A 15,355-nucleotide genomic window follows, 5' to 3' on the forward strand; every position below is an offset into this window, starting at 1 on the left:
ATATTTAAAAGTATTCAGAGGACTAAAAGTGAGCTGCCGCTCTGTTGTTCTCTCAACAGTTAGCAAGCTAAAATAAGCTAAAATAAGCTAAGCTAAGCTAAAATAGCTACAGCAGTATTATGTTCCTCGTGTGGGGCTGACGTTAGGGAGCGTTAACTTCATCATACAATAAATGAATAAATAAATGAATGCATTAATAAATGTATAAATAAATGCATTAATAAATGTATAAATAAATGCATTAATAAATGCATTAATAAATGTATAAATAAATACAGGAATGAATAAATAAATGAATGCATTAATAAACGTCTAAATAAATGCATTAATAAATGTATAAATAAATGCATTAATAAATGCATTCATAAATGCATTAATAAATGCATTAATAAATGCATAAATAAATGCATAAATAAATGCATTAATAAATGTATAAATAAATGCATTAATAAATGCATTAATAAATGTATAAATAAATACAGGAATGAATAAATAAATGAATGCATTAATAAACGTCTAAATAAATGCATTAATAAATGTATAAATAAATGCATTAATAAATGCATTCATAAATGCATAAATAAATGCATTAATAAATGTATAAATAAATGCATTAATAAATGCATAAATAAATGCATTAATAAATGTATAAATAAATGCATAAATAAATGCATTAATAAATGTATAAATAAATGCATTAATAAATGTATAAATAAATACAGGAATGAATAAAAAAATGTCTAAATGCTTAAATAAATGTATAAATAAATATAGGAATAAAGAAATGCATTAATGAATGTTTCAATAAATACAGGATGAAATGTACAAACCTGATCCAGGGTTGAAAACAGCGTTCAGTAATTCATGTTGTCGCTCATTTTCTTTTGAGTGAGACAGTTCCAGCTCGTACTCTGCAATCGTCCTGTCCAACACCCCAAATATGTCTTCAATGGCCGCATCTAGTTGCTGTTTCAATAATGGTCTCAACAGTTCTAGTTTTGACATGTTGTTCAACACGATGACACAAGACTTTTCTCCACAAAAATGTCCTTAAAAGTGTATTTTGTTTTGAAAAACTGAGTGCAAAACAGTTTGGTCTCTTACAAACAATAACTGTTACTAGGTTACGACCATGTGTTTCCATTTTTAGTTATTGATGCTTTGAACTTAGGTTTTATTTATATAGCGTAGTATTGGGTAAAACATTACAGATATCAACATGAAACCTTTTTCAGTTAATTACTTACATCAGGGCAATTACTTTGTAATCACAAGTTTTTCTGAAATAAAATATATATAATAACATATAACTAAATATGCAAATTAGTAATTTTATAATGCTAAATGTTGATGAAATCCTCAGGTGTAAAAAGACAAAGTAGTAAGATAAACACCTAAATGTGTATTTTGGATGTTTTTTCTTTCCACTAGTCAGAAATTAAACATTTTATGGAAGGTAAATATCTCAAACTCTGAAAATTGACCAGCTACAGACCAGTAGACCAGTAATGACCAGTCATTTAAATTCCCAACTTCCTATATTTCGTTTATTTGATTGTCACTTGTTATTTCATTTAGTTTCTTTGTTTAGTTTAGTTTAGTTTTATCCTAACGATTGTTTTTAATGTTTCTTCTATTGCACTGTTTTGCTGGCTTGTCTGTCGAAGCACTTTGTAAACCTTGTTTTTAAAAGGTGCTATATAAATAAGTTATTATTATTATTATTATTATTATTATTATTATTATTATTATTATTATTATTATTATTATTATTATTATTATATTTGTGCAGCACCGGATACATTAGTGTTTGTTACTTCTTCACACCTGTTGATAAGCGGAACTTCTTGCAAAATCTGTCAAAGCGACGGAACTCTTAAAAGCGACGGACTTCCTGCTGGCGCTTAAAGGGACAGTGTATCACAAAATCAAATGGGAATATATATTTTTCCTTTTATCTGGAGGGCTATTTAACTAGCAACATATATTGGTTTGGTGTGCTCAAGATGATCCACAGACTTTGCTGAGGGAATTATGAAACTTCTCACAATATATATTGAGTAACCGGGTCAGGATTTCTGAAAAAACAAAGACATTGCTGGTCAGTTTTTTATTTTAATTAATTTTTTATTATTATTTGGAGCAAAGGAGAAGGAAAGACATCTAACATCTAATGTAACTACCCCAAAACAATCTAGTCATTGTAAATCAAGTTATGTCATGTCAGTCCTACCTGACATATTTACTGTACTATTGATGCTAATCTGCCAATATTAAGTGAAATGCAATTGTAAATAGTCCGGTGGGCGGGATGTACTCACACTCCTCCCACGTGTTTATCGTGACTCCGCCCAGCTCCTCCTCTCTGTTATGAGAGCAGAGCAGTGGGTGTGATAATCGGAGTCCTCCAGCTGCAGAGGGCTCAGAAACTGGTAAAATGACCTGTTTTATAATTGTATATATATATATATATGTGTGTGTGTATATATATATATATATATATGTGTGTGTATATGTTAAGACCAGTGCCTGGTCTGGCATGCTTCTTCTTTTCTGTGTCATGTGTTGTGTGTAGCTCCGGGCACTGCTCTTAACGTATGTTGTCAAATACATAATAGAACATGTCACAGCATGTCACATGCCAGCAGAGAGGACACAGTGTCCCCTCTGTTTGTCTCCAGCCTCTGGAAAACTGAGGACGTTAGATATTCATGTATTTTAAACACAAACTGAACTATTCATTTACACTTTATTCTCATACGTGTGATATACAAATGTACTGCTGCTTTCTTTATATCTTTGCGGTTGCAGAGTGGTTGGTGCAGTGACAGCTTGCATGTGGGTCCTGGAGTTCAGCTTGAGGTCTTGAGTTGTCTAAATATTGGACACTTCTGAATCAATTTATTATTTATTATATTAGGGTTAAATCTTCCTGTGGTTCAGTAAGATGACACTGAGGGGTTCTCAATGTTATTAAATAGATATGAAAGAAGAAAAACACAATTTTTTCTGACTTTTTAATCATGTTTGCCCTTTTCGTGTGAAATGCTAGATCCATTTTACAAAATAAGAGTATCCTATTAAATTAAGTAGGCCTACTTTTCGTTTTTGGACTGCTGTTTTGACAAATAAGTAATCTGAATATGATGGTTTAGTTTTTAAGGAGGTTGTGATATTTTTACCATTTCCTGCGTTCATTTGGACACAAAAAATACCTAAATGAATCGATAAAATAAACTGCATTTAATAAGGAATAGTTTTAGCTATGATAGATCAGAAGAAGTCACTGCTTTCTTTTAAGGAGTCACAAGACAGAAAGATTGGGAGTCACAGTCTATAATGAGTCCTGGGTTAGCTTTTTTTTACACGAAGAATTAAAGGTCTCAGTGTTAAATGCGTTTCTCAGATCACATTGTGCCATCTTCCAAGCTCACTTGTACTTCCTATCCACGCAGATCAACCATGCTGCGGGTCACCACCGCCTCTCTGTGCGCCTACTGCCGGAGGATGAGTCTCCTCGGCCCGCCCTGCGCCTCGGCCTCCACGGTGACTCCCCCCAACAAAAGACCGGAGAACCAGCTCACCGTGCACTCCCTCTACCAGCTGTCGGTGGACATCCGAAAGGTGCGCAAGTCCAAGGGCTGGGTGCTGTCCGAGGGCGCCTCGTACGTGTCCGAAACCGCCTGCCTGCTGAGTGACATGGGTGCAGACGCCACGGTCATCACGCGCATCCTGGAGGCGCACCCGGAGGCGGTGCTGTGTCGCCCGGAGGACGTGGCCGCCCAGCGGGACCTCTGGGTGTCCGTGTGCCCCAACAAGCGCGAGCTGATGAGCATCATCGAGAAGTTCCCGGCGTCCTTCTTCACATTAACTCACCATGATAACCAGCGGGCCAACATCCTCTACCTCCAGAGTCTGCGCCTCAGCAACAGGATCATCGGCAAGCTGATGGCCAGCGCCCCGCAGAGCTTCAGCCGGCCCGCCGAGCTCAACAAGGAGGTCATCCACACCTTGAGGGAGGTCTACCTGGACCTGGGCGGAGACGAGGGCAACCTGCGCGTTTGGCTGCAGAAGCTGCTGAGCCAGAACCCGTACATCCTGCTGCGGCCGGCCGAAGCCTGGAGGGACAGCCTGGGCTTCCTGAGGGAGCAGGGCTTCACCACGGAGGAGCTCCTCGGCCTGGTCTCCAGCCTCAGGGCCTCCATCGCCGAGCTGCAGCCGGAGGCCATGCAGCAGGCGCTGGGTTACATCGAGGGGGTTCTGGCCTGCTCCAAGGACGAAATCAGGCAGATAGTCATCCGCTGCCCGGCCATTTTATACTACTCCCTGCCCGCGCTGGCGGGGCGTTTCCAGGGACTGATGGACGTCGGGGTGAGCATGGAGCAGGTGAAGAAGTCCCCCAACGTCCTGGAGCTCACCACGCAGATCGTGCTCTATCGAATCCAGAAGCTGGCCTCCTACGGGTACGATGTGAGCTCCGGCAGCCTGGACGTCATCGTGGGAACCAAGAAGGACTTTGAGACGAGTTACGGAAAGCTGCACCTCCGGCAGCAGCGGCCGCTCTTCAACCCCGTGGCTCCGCTCAGATCTGCCGAGGAGTGAACGCTCAGAGACGGTTGATGCAAATGTTGGTGAGGGAGGGGTGTGAATGTTATTTGATGCGTGCAAGACACACTAAGAGGAGAGGCAGGTTGAAATACAAAAACCTCCAGCAATAAAGTACTTGAAGTATTGAGAACAACTGTGTAATGAAACTAAGATGTTCCAGCCTGTGGCCTTCATCCGTGTTCCTTTGACTTCATGCAGAGAGGGCTCATAACACTGACTGTTAGTACTGTATCTTATATGTCAGAAAATATACTGACAAAACATTGACGAGTGGAAATGAGTGACTACTGTAATTCACAAAATGATTGTGGTTTGATGAGCAATAAATGCCAAACGTTAAATTTTTTCTCTAGTATCAAATAACTGCTTTTCTCCTAAATCACCAACTATGCAATGGCACTACTGATTCATACTTTATCATAATAATAAGACTGAAACCATGTTGTATATTTAAACCCAGTTTTTAAACTGAAACAGACATATTGAGAAGGAACAAGATGCAAGTCGAGCAGTTCTCTCAAGTGGTACATTTATTTGGGATAATTTTGGGATTTACACACAAATAGATAAATAAATAGAAATATGAAATAAAATAAGAACAAATTTTTTTTTTTAAAGTATACAGAATTTGTCAAAACGTCTTGCAGGTGGTACTGAAATAATGTAAAAATTAATTATTTCAAAATTAATTATTAATCTGAACATGTGTGTCATTTAAAAAGATTTGGCCTTGGAGATACTTAGCAAGAACACATTTTTTTACTTTAAGCTCGAATTTGTTCAAACTGTTCATTGACTTAATAATGAACAGTGTATTGTCTACTGGGAGCAGAGCTGGTTGTGCAACCTGACAGCAGCATACGATTGATATCATAACAATAAAGCTGTTTTAAAAATCTTCCCCCAAAGCTTTACAAATACAGCCTATATATTGCATTGGTATTTATTTCATTATTGTACATGTTGAAATGAATAAACTAAAGGGTGAAGGGCCAGGACACCACAGGAGTGACAATACATGTGCGCCATCTACTGGTAGAAAGTGATTTTTTCCCAGTATGCACACGCAACCACCTGGATGTTGTGAATGTAGTATATGTAGGTGACATATGGATGATTTGCACATCGACATCTTCGCTTTATATGATATAATTAAACGTCACAGTTTACTTTTATTTTGAAGGAACGGTTTTCATAACATCCGCTTAACCCGGAAGTTATGAGCACGCCTTCCCGCTATGTCGGCTAAATGCATACACTTATATTTAGATGTTTTTAAACGAAAAGATGGCTTGGAAAAACAAAGGTTTGTGTACACATCCATCTAGTTATCTGCTAGTAAACGCAGACAGACATTTTACAAAAACGATATATATATACATAATAATATAATACAGTTAGTTATCTTAAGCTAACTATGCTAACGCTAACCCTTTGAGGAGTTGTGTTCAAATCGCTTGTAAAAAAAAAAAAAAAAAATGGTTAAACGCGCCTCTTTTACTTTATGCATTGATTCGCTTTTCTCAAATGTCCTCTGCAGGCTCCCCTCTTCCTCCAGCTTCTCTCCATCTGCTCGTCCCTCCAGTGAGACTGATGTCTGCTTTCATATGGCAAGTAGTGCAGCAGCACAGCGTGATGCAGTACGACAAGCTGGTGGACTTCATCAGTCTGGCTACAGAGATCGTCCCAGAGCTGCTCAGCCCCGGTCAGAGGGCTCAGCTCATCCTGGGCCTGAGAGCAAGGGTGAGGAATGACTTCTCTATGTCAGCATTATTCAATCAGAGTGGCAGTGATGCCAAGGTGGAGCTGTCCTCAGCCTCCCCTCTACCTCTAAGAGACACATTTAACATTTATAGTGGCGGAAAATCATGGCATTCCATGAATGTGAAAATCACGACACATGCATTACATTACATTACATTACAGTCATTTAGCAGACGCTTTTATCCAAAGCGACTTACAGGAAGTGTATTCAACATAGGTATTCAAGAGAACTACTAGTCACCAGAAGTCATAAGTGCATCTCCTTTCTTAAACAAGCATCTTAAAGCATAAACCAGAGCTAAAGTATAGTGCAGAGGCAAATTACTACGAAAACAATAATTGCAACAGACTAATACGAATATAATAAGTGCTACAAACTACTACGAATAGGATAAGTGCAGTAAATGAATACATTCAATAAGTGCAGCGGATACGAATCATGTAAGTGCAACAACTAATACGAATACAATAAGTGCTACGAGGAAGGCTCAGGGTAGGGTAATAATTCCCCCTTCTACTCATTGAGTTGTGATTTTGTTTAGAAATGTCCTCAGGTGTAATGTTAGTATGTGTCTTGTGATTATTACACGTATATTTCAACATATAGTTGCACTTTCTCATAACAGAATCAATCTTTTTCCTGCTGTGTCATGCTCTTTGGAGTTACCTGTCTCACACTTTGTTTTTGTTGCAGCTGGTTCTGGAGTTGTGTCGAGGTGATGGCGTTGCCAACCTGCAGACCATCCAGAGCCACCTGGATAAAATCCACGCCTGCAGCGCTGAGCTGAGCTCCACTGATCAGATGGTGGGTTTTTAAAGAGTGGACAGAGCACATACATTTAGAAATCTAGGATGAATTATCTGTAATACCTCTACTGGTGTAACCTTCTCAACGTTTCCCATTGTCCATGTCTTGACAGGCCAGTGGTGACATACTGAAGACCTCTTACATCAACTTTGCAGGCCTGGTTCAAAACCTACTAAATGTTCCTTTTGAAAAGGAGTTCTTCTTCCAAGTGAGTCTATCTGTGAGAATTACATATAGCGTAAAGATCAATCGAAAAGGACACAGAGCTCTTTCATCAAGAGAAAAGACAAATGAGACATTTTCAATGTTGATTAGCTTTTTAAGGAAATGTATGAGCTTTTCTTCAGTCACAGTGGATCACCCGCCTGATTATTGCACTGATGTGTTGACTGTTTCTTTAGGAGGTGTTTCCCACAAACTACGGCTCAAACTATGACCAAAGACTGAAGCAGCTGGTGTCTGACTTCCTGTCCAGACTGGAGCAGCTGCTGCCCACACCAGACCTGCAACAGGTGCTCTAGTTTTTCACTGTTAAATGTGTGTGCATTTTGAGCCACTACATGAAACTGGATTTTCTTTTTCTTTTGGGGTTGAAGTCTGTGAGTATTTTGTATGATTATTGCTTCACTTTCCAACCTGCATCTCTGTGGTCTTCCCTCTGTGTCTCAGACAGCAGCATGGCTCACTGAAACAACATCTGTGTCAGAAGAATTTGGACAGCATCTGTCTGAACCGTTTGCCCTGAAGAGTCTGCTGCTTCATCACAGACAGTCAGGGACTCTCAGCACTGGTAAGTTTAAAAATAAATAAATAAATAAAAAGTTTTGTATATAATTTCCATCTGTTCAAAAGATCAATGTTTGAAAAGACTGTTTTTTTGTTTTTTTCCTTCCTACTGTCTTGAACGCTTTCTTACATTCTATCTTGTTTTTGTTCTTTGACAACAAATGTACAATTTTGTTTTTAGATTTTAAAAGAAATTGTGACTAATGTGTAAAATGTTTAATGTCTTCATCTCTTTCAGCTCCTTCCAGCACTGAGGACGATATCCTTTTGTCCACTCTGGCCCTCCCTGCTCAAACTGGAATGGAGAGGTTCACTGAGCCTTACAGTGAAGACGATGATTATGACAATGAGGAAGAGACCCTGGCATTGGAAGAATTAGAAGGAGACTCGAGTCAAAGCTCAGACGTCACTGCAGATGATTTGTTGCCAAAAAGGGAACCAGGTTAGACAAAACCCGTCGCAGTAGCAGACCAGAATAAGTCCCAAAAAATCCTATTTTTATTAACTTTCCTTTCTTCATGCTTTCAGGTCCTCTGTCACGTTTATTCATCTGCCCTCAGTGTTCATTCACCCACCGCATAAAGAGGAAGGTACAAGAGCACATCCAGTGTGAGCACCACGTAAGAGCTCCCTGTCAGAAAAAACTATCTGTGAAGAAAGCCATAGCAAAGACTCAGCAGAAGATTAAAGACTTTAATGATGAAAAGAAGAAACTAGAAGGCAAGTTACAGAATAAGAGGAAACACAAACAAAAATGCAGGGTTGAAATAAAGCTTGAACGTAAGCAGAAGAAGGACAACTTAGAAAACAAGGAACAACTTAGACGGAAAGACCCCACGGGGGAAGACAAAAGGTTTCTGAGCATGCGACCCGTCAACAAAAACTTCACAGAGGAAGAAACTAAATGCCTGAAGTGTAAAAAGGTTTTTGAACTTCCAAATCAACTGAAGACTCACATGAAGCTCCACAGCTTCCCGTACTGCTGCACCCAATGTGAGAAGGGGTTCACCAGCCCTTCGGGTTATTATCAGCACCAGAGGCTCCACAAGAGAGGACGGATATTTGTCTGCAGCCAGTGCAACAAGGGATTCCTGTGCAACTATTCGCTCAGGCAACACGAACGCCTGCACGAAGGCCCCACCAACCTGTGCACCATCTGCGGGAAGAGCTTCAGCAAAGCAGGAATTACAAGACACATGCAGATGCACAAAGGGGAGAAGAATTACTTGTGCACCACATGCGGGAAGTCCTTTTTGTCCTCCGGGGAGCTGCTGCTGCACACCCGGTCCCACACGGGCGAGGTGCCGTACACGTGCACGCACTGCGGGAAGGGTTTCTCCAGCAAGAGCCACCTTAACGTCCACACGCGCTCTCACACGGGGGAGCGTCCGTACCTGTGCTCGGAGTGTCCCAAGCGCTTCCTCACGCTGAACTGCCTGAAGAGACACACGCTCAGCCACAACGGGGTGAAACCGTTCAAGTGTCCAAACTGCGAGAGAGAATTCTCCCAGCAGGGGAATCTGAAAAGACACCTGGCAACTCATAAGCCTGACACGTGAATTAGACACAACGTTGGAGAGCAGAATGTAGTCCTAATTAATACCCTACCTAAATAAATGTTAATTTACACAAAACACTTAAGTCATATAGTTATTATAGAGTAATCAGCAGCAATGATTGGACAGCAACGTATTTGAAATCCCTCTTATCTGCTTTGGTTTCTTAATTAGATAAGTTACCAAACTAGTTCATTTTAGCAGCTGATGACAGTCACCAACACTAGTGTCATTGTTTAGTTTAAGGCTCCTACTTTATGTCACCTTTTTTCTTTTTCAAATTCTGCACATTACTGGGCATAAGTCATATTAAACTGTGAGCAAAAACACAGTGTTGATACTGTTAAAGAAAGCTGAATTCTTACATTTAAAAAGCTGTGATGGTGAAGAAGACATTCATTTGAGTTGCCATATATCTTTCATTCTTTAAATCCTGTGTGGATCACTTATTTACTACAAATGTAATGGCAGGTAATAGTACCTGATAGTTGGTCATTTGTCGAGTGTGATGAAAAAGACCTGAAATACAAATATATAAGGAAGTGAAAAACACAGCTGTAGGAAATGCAATTTATTTGCAATTTTTTAATAACATCATTCCTCAGATAAAAATGCAATGTTACAGGAATATACATCAGATATTAATTTAAAACTTGCTTTCAAGGGACCATACAGTCTAAATATACTTTTTCCTTTTTTTATTTACTGGTAGCGTGCGTTATAAGCAAGACAGACTCTGTCACCAATGACAGACTGACAAGTTACAGATACAAACTGTACATTACTTATTTACAAATCAACTTTTTGTTTGGTTTTTCGTTACACTTTTTATTGAAAATAGGAGTAGAAAAAGTGATTGAATTAATATTTCATTTGTATTCTTTCCCTTTCTAAAGTGTAAAATGAAGTGAATGAACAAAAAAGAAAAGAAATCAAGAACTCTCCTTTAGAAAAAAGAAAGAGAAGCAGAAGAAAAAGAAATAAGGGAGTGTCGTCTGTGAGACCATGCAGTCAGCACAGAGGAGACAAATGGTAACCGAGGAAACCTAATGATGTTGGGCCAGTGTCACTTAGCAACCTCAGAACCAATGAAATCCCCAGCAAATCGAGGGGGAGTGGCTTATGTTAAAGAACATTTACAAAATGACCACCTGCCTCCAAAGCTACCGCAAGTACAATAACACACTAGTTCATTTTTTGACCATAAATAGTGCTGTTATTAAATACTACATTTAGCAGTAGTGTCACTACTAATATTACAACAAATTGGTCTCTGTGTGAACGCCTCTCTCCGTATAAAATAATAACAGACTTCTCTCCGACAGAAAACAACAAAAACAAACAACTTAATCCTGTCAAAGGCCCTTTAACACTTTGCATGAGTAGCGAGTAAGACTACGGACAAGATCATAAGACACTACTGACCAGTGGAGAACAGAGCCACATAGCCATGGCATTTACCCAGTAAATAAGGAACAGAAAAGCATTCATTAAATACTACTGTGTGTGGATCTGTGGATCTCCTGCCATGAATCATCAGGCTGGCTAAAGGTCGGGATCAACCTGCCTTGGTAAGAAAAAAACAAAGAAAACGCCTGGACGCTGTTAAAGAGGCGTTTCCACACCAGCAACAAATAACTCAGGGAAGAAAACACTGATAATGTACATGACACTGCTGTCAGATGGGCCGACTCATTCATTAAAGCTGCATTTACACACACACAGGCACACCATACCTGTTTGTTTCTAACTCTTTGTAGTTAAGTGGGACTTTCTTAGCGAGACGAAACCACTTGGATTCATAGTTTGTAGAGTTTCTATGTGCCAACAAAGAGCAAAAATTTGATGTATTTGTGTCTGTTGTGGCCAAAACTGAGATAGCTATTATCATGTCCCTCCAGTAAGGGCTGCTAAAATAAAAAGAGGAAAATATCCAAATATAAACCAGTAGTCTTAACTTTCATTTCAAAGATATGTGAGTACAATGGTACGAGCATAACTGCGTTCTACATTCGGGATGAAATCATCATCAATCGTGGTGCAATGTTAAGTAGCTCTTATCATTAAAACTAGAGAGAATTATCCAGATGCAGGGAGGCACAGACATTCGTGGTTCCACTGAGCTGTTTGACCACCAGAACCCCTCACAGAGGTCAGCACCGTGAGGCTGCTGTCACACCTCTAGAGAGTTCTTAGCTGGAGTCATTTCCTAAAGAAAGTTACTGTTAGAAACACTAGCGGGTACAGAAAACTCCTCTCCTCAAATCGACAGGCTGTGGGTGCAGCGTTCTTCTCCATTAAAGCGAAACACAAAGAGCAATCGCTGTGTGAGACTCTGAAATTCTAATATGTGCAAATAGGAATCTCTCTTATGATTTATTATTTATTTGGATAACAATAAGAGAAGGAATGAGTGATAAACACGAGGCTTTCAAGGTCCTTCCAATACTAACCGTCGTCCTAAATGTTCTCATTACGGGTGCTGCTACTACCTTTACTATCCTTTATGTTATTTCTAAATCTATCAGGCAAGAAAATATCTATTTGGTTCATTTTAGGGCTCAGCAGCCAAAGAAAAATGTTTGAGTTCATCATCACACTCGCGAGTGAACAAATCTAATTTTCCAAGACTGATCAGTGAAGTCTTAACGTGCGTCTATGAGTGTTTGAGTGCTATGAGTACAGTATGAGCCAGTGCAACACAATATCTGGAGGGCCGGTTAAGATTCTCTCAAGGTTTCAACACTGGAATAGATTTGCCTCCGACATCCACACAAAACCTTCACATTATTTTAATTGATCAGGCTGTAAATTGAATGTGTTGTGTAAAAATCCTTATAACAGATTCCTAATTTCTTGATAATAATCAAGATTCACAAATAATCCATCAGGTGTAAGTATTGGAATCACATTGCATCTACTCTTGTTTCTCCCTAAACTCCTGCACTGGCAACACACAGACAGAGGCTGACAAAAATAAACATAAACCAAATGGAAACATTCAGCTACAGAAATGTCCAGCATGTAAAGAGTTTAACCGTATGTCACCCTCCGAACCTGATCTGGTCATTTCCCCCTCAACGAACAAGATTTGTCTAGATCCTCTTTAAAGTCCAGCTCCAAACCATCATTTAATATAATATAATATAGATATAGTTGTTCTATGTATAATATCTAAAATAGAAGACACGTGCAATATAAACTTGTATTATATAATATATTCCCTCTTTTGCTCTCTGTTCCATTTCCCAAAGCATCCATCAGCACTGATGTCACAATAACATCTGTACAAGAGAAAAACAAAGAGACGATCCTCTCGTTTCTCCAGAAAAGAGAAGTAATATTTGAATTAGAATTAATTAGATTTCTACAACAACAGGCTATGCTGATTGTTAGCTAGAGAAAAAAAAGGAGAATAAAATCTATATTCAAAATAGTCCTCTTAAAAATATTTTTATCAGGATCTAACTATGATCAACAAACACTTCTGTTTACTAGAAAATATAACGTGCATCCGTTACAACGATGGTAGATCCACATGAGGAGGTCTGAGTGACCGTGACACGAAGCCTCACTCTCTCTGGTAAGCTGATAAGCAGCACACATCTGTGTTTAGTTTATGGATAAACACAACTCTTATACGTTTAAAATGGTAAGTGTGTAAAATACTATTTTTGTTAAAGCATGTTGGATGACATCTTTTCTTTATACCGAGCAGCTTGAATTGTATTCTGTCATGTACAGCTGCTCCTCCACACAAACACACAATAGTTAGTCAAGATGCAGAATATAAATTCGACATTTTTAGATCAAATCTTCCATTAAAAGATTAGATAAAATGTTCTCTTCTTTGTTTCATTGCTGCCTAAACCCATAAAATAATTTCATTACTCTCCTTCCTGCATTCAATGAGGATTTCTCTGCACACACATATATAGTTCAAGTCCTCTATTCCTTTCTTGGAAGAAAACAAATAGAAGCTACATGATTTTTCATGGCAAAGCATAGAGATATCTGGTCCTTGATAGGTGGATATTTTTTGGTTTGATGTCTTTAATAGCTTTATTGATGCATTTGAAAAATGTGTACAGTGTGTATGTGTCTGTATCGCTGATGTAGGACGAGTGAAGGTGAGACAGGTCTCTTGGTGCTACAGTAGGAAAATGTCCAGACTTTGACCTGCGCAGCAGGTCGCTGGTAGTTTAAGGTCTTACAGCTCACTTCACGAAAAAATGAAACAAAAGCAAACGCACGCTAGATTTCAGATCTCTCCCAAAATGCTTCATTTGGCTAGTGAAATGCATTCATTTGGTACCGTTCTGTCTTTAAAAGCTGAACTGATATTTAAATGGAGCCATATTTGGATGGACTGAGGAGTCTGGGAATCATCCAAGCCGGGTGTGAAAAGACTTAAAAGCTCGTCATGTATATGCCGTCAGGTGAAACATACAATGTTCCCTCTTCAGTAAATATAACTACAGTACTCCCTGCTGGTCAAACATACAGTCGGTAAAGTGGGACGTTGTTCCATAACTTCTAACTGACCCTCAGTCAGTAGGATCATATAACACATTCTCATATTTCACTAACTACATTGCCGAATAAATGTCCTGCCTTTTCTTTCCTCTAACATTCTGGTGATTACATATAACATATTCATATATTTCTTGCTATTATATGGTGTATAAAAATATACAATCATTGGCTAGTGGTGAGACAAAATATATCATTCACATAGGACCAATACTTTATATCCCTACAGAGAGAAACCCATGCACATACAACATTACTTGGATATATAATTCACCATGTATGAACCACTCAAAAATTCAAACATGATGAAATAAAACAATCCCCAAAAGAGACTCTCAATCCAACATTTCTACTCAGACCAAACCCACTGCTTACCATTGTCATCAACAGATTGTCTTCCATCAGCCTTTATTTTCTCTCTATATTTTTTTTGGCCTTCACTTGTGGAACTTACTTGCATTTTGATCTGCACCCTTTATGGTGACACAGCTGCAGCTCATCAGCCTGAGAAACTGTCTACTAACAGTGAGGCAGAGACCACAGGGACATAAACACACACACAACACACACACACAACACACACACACACACACACACACACACACACACACACACACACACACACACACACACACACACACACACACAATAGACAGGTGTAACTATCACCATTTAGTGACGGTCCACGCTGGTCCAATCCACCAATATGTTTTGTAAGAACTTCTAATTATAGGTAATTTGGTCCATTTCGTACAATCTGTTCCCACTGGTCCATCTTCCAAATGTCAGACAAGGAAAAGATAGAAGTTGAAGACAGAGACTATGGCAACATCAGTAGTGACACCTGTCTAAATTTGTAAGTAAAATACTGTAGTTTGCTTTTCCTCTAAACTTTCAACAATAAGATCAAGAATCAGAAAAATGTACTAGGAGCCCATAAGACACAAGATATGCAAAATCACCTTCCAAACAGCCTCCACTGCTGTCCGCAGTTTATCTACAGAAGAAATACTGACTTTAATTATATGTACACTACATAAAAATAGCTACTGTCATGGTGTGATATGAAACTTTACCTGATCGAAACAAAACGACTGCAAAAACCCAGCACGCTTAATACCAACAAGTGAACCTCATGCAAAGCTCAATCCATTAAAAAACTAAGAGGAAATAAACGAGAGAAAGGGATGCAGTTAAAGTCATATTGAGTCAGGGAGGTGAAATGTAGTGTTTTTTGCTGCTGAATCATCAAAAATAAACAATCAGCTTTTCATCTATGGGGCTACACGGGCTGGATGTT

The 15,355-nt window shown here is 39.0% G+C and overlaps 2 protein-coding genes across 3 annotated transcripts; both read left to right on the forward strand.

Moving 5' to 3' along the window:
- The first annotated feature begins 1,921 nt into the window (after positions 1-1,921).
- On the forward strand, positions 1,922-4,937 carry LOC129112684 (transcription termination factor 2, mitochondrial-like). 2 transcript variants are annotated; one of them, XM_054624886.1, is made up of 2 exons: positions 1,922-2,101; positions 3,456-4,937. In XM_054624886.1, the coding sequence occupies exon 2, from the start codon at positions 3,463-3,465 to the stop codon at positions 4,600-4,602; it is 1,140 nt and encodes a 379-aa protein (XP_054480861.1). In that variant the 5' UTR covers positions 1,922-2,101; positions 3,456-3,462; the 3' UTR covers positions 4,603-4,937. The 2 variants fall into 2 exon arrangements, with proteins under 2 accessions (XP_054480861.1, XP_054480860.1); XM_054624885.1 differs by lacking the exon at positions 1,922-2,101 and adding an exon at positions 2,339-2,432.
- Positions 4,938-5,826: 889 nt separating this feature from the next.
- Positions 5,827-9,762, forward strand: LOC129112669 (zinc finger protein 184-like). The gene is made up of 8 exons (XM_054624866.1): positions 5,827-5,914; positions 6,149-6,351; positions 7,067-7,177; positions 7,293-7,388; positions 7,582-7,692; positions 7,850-7,970; positions 8,205-8,408; positions 8,495-9,762. Exons 1-8 carry the CDS (start codon positions 5,878-5,880, stop codon positions 9,523-9,525), a joined length of 1,914 nt encoding a protein of 637 aa, XP_054480841.1. The 5' UTR covers positions 5,827-5,877; the 3' UTR covers positions 9,526-9,762.
- Positions 9,763-15,355: the final 5,593 nt, after the last annotated feature.

The sequence above is a fragment of the Anoplopoma fimbria genome, chromosome 23, assembly GCF_027596085.1.
Source record: "Anoplopoma fimbria isolate UVic2021 breed Golden Eagle Sablefish chromosome 23, Afim_UVic_2022, whole genome shotgun sequence".
In the NCBI taxonomy this organism is placed as follows: domain Eukaryota; kingdom Metazoa; phylum Chordata; class Actinopteri; order Perciformes; family Anoplopomatidae; genus Anoplopoma; species Anoplopoma fimbria.

Coding starts and splice junctions, on each gene's coding strand:
- LOC129112684 (XM_054624886.1), top strand. CDS start 3,463: ATGCTGCGGGTCACCACCGCCTCTCTGTGCGCCTACTGCCGGAGGATG.
- LOC129112669 (XM_054624866.1), top strand. CDS start 5,878: ATGTTTTTAAACGAAAAGATGGCTTGGAAAAACAAAG. Junction 5,915..6,148: donor GATGGCTTGGAAAAACAAAG/GTTTGTGTACAC, acceptor TGTCCTCTGCAG/GCTCCCCTCTTCCTCCAGCT. Junction 7,971..8,204: donor GTCAGGGACTCTCAGCACTG/GTAAGTTTAAAA, acceptor CATCTCTTTCAG/CTCCTTCCAGCACTGAGGAC.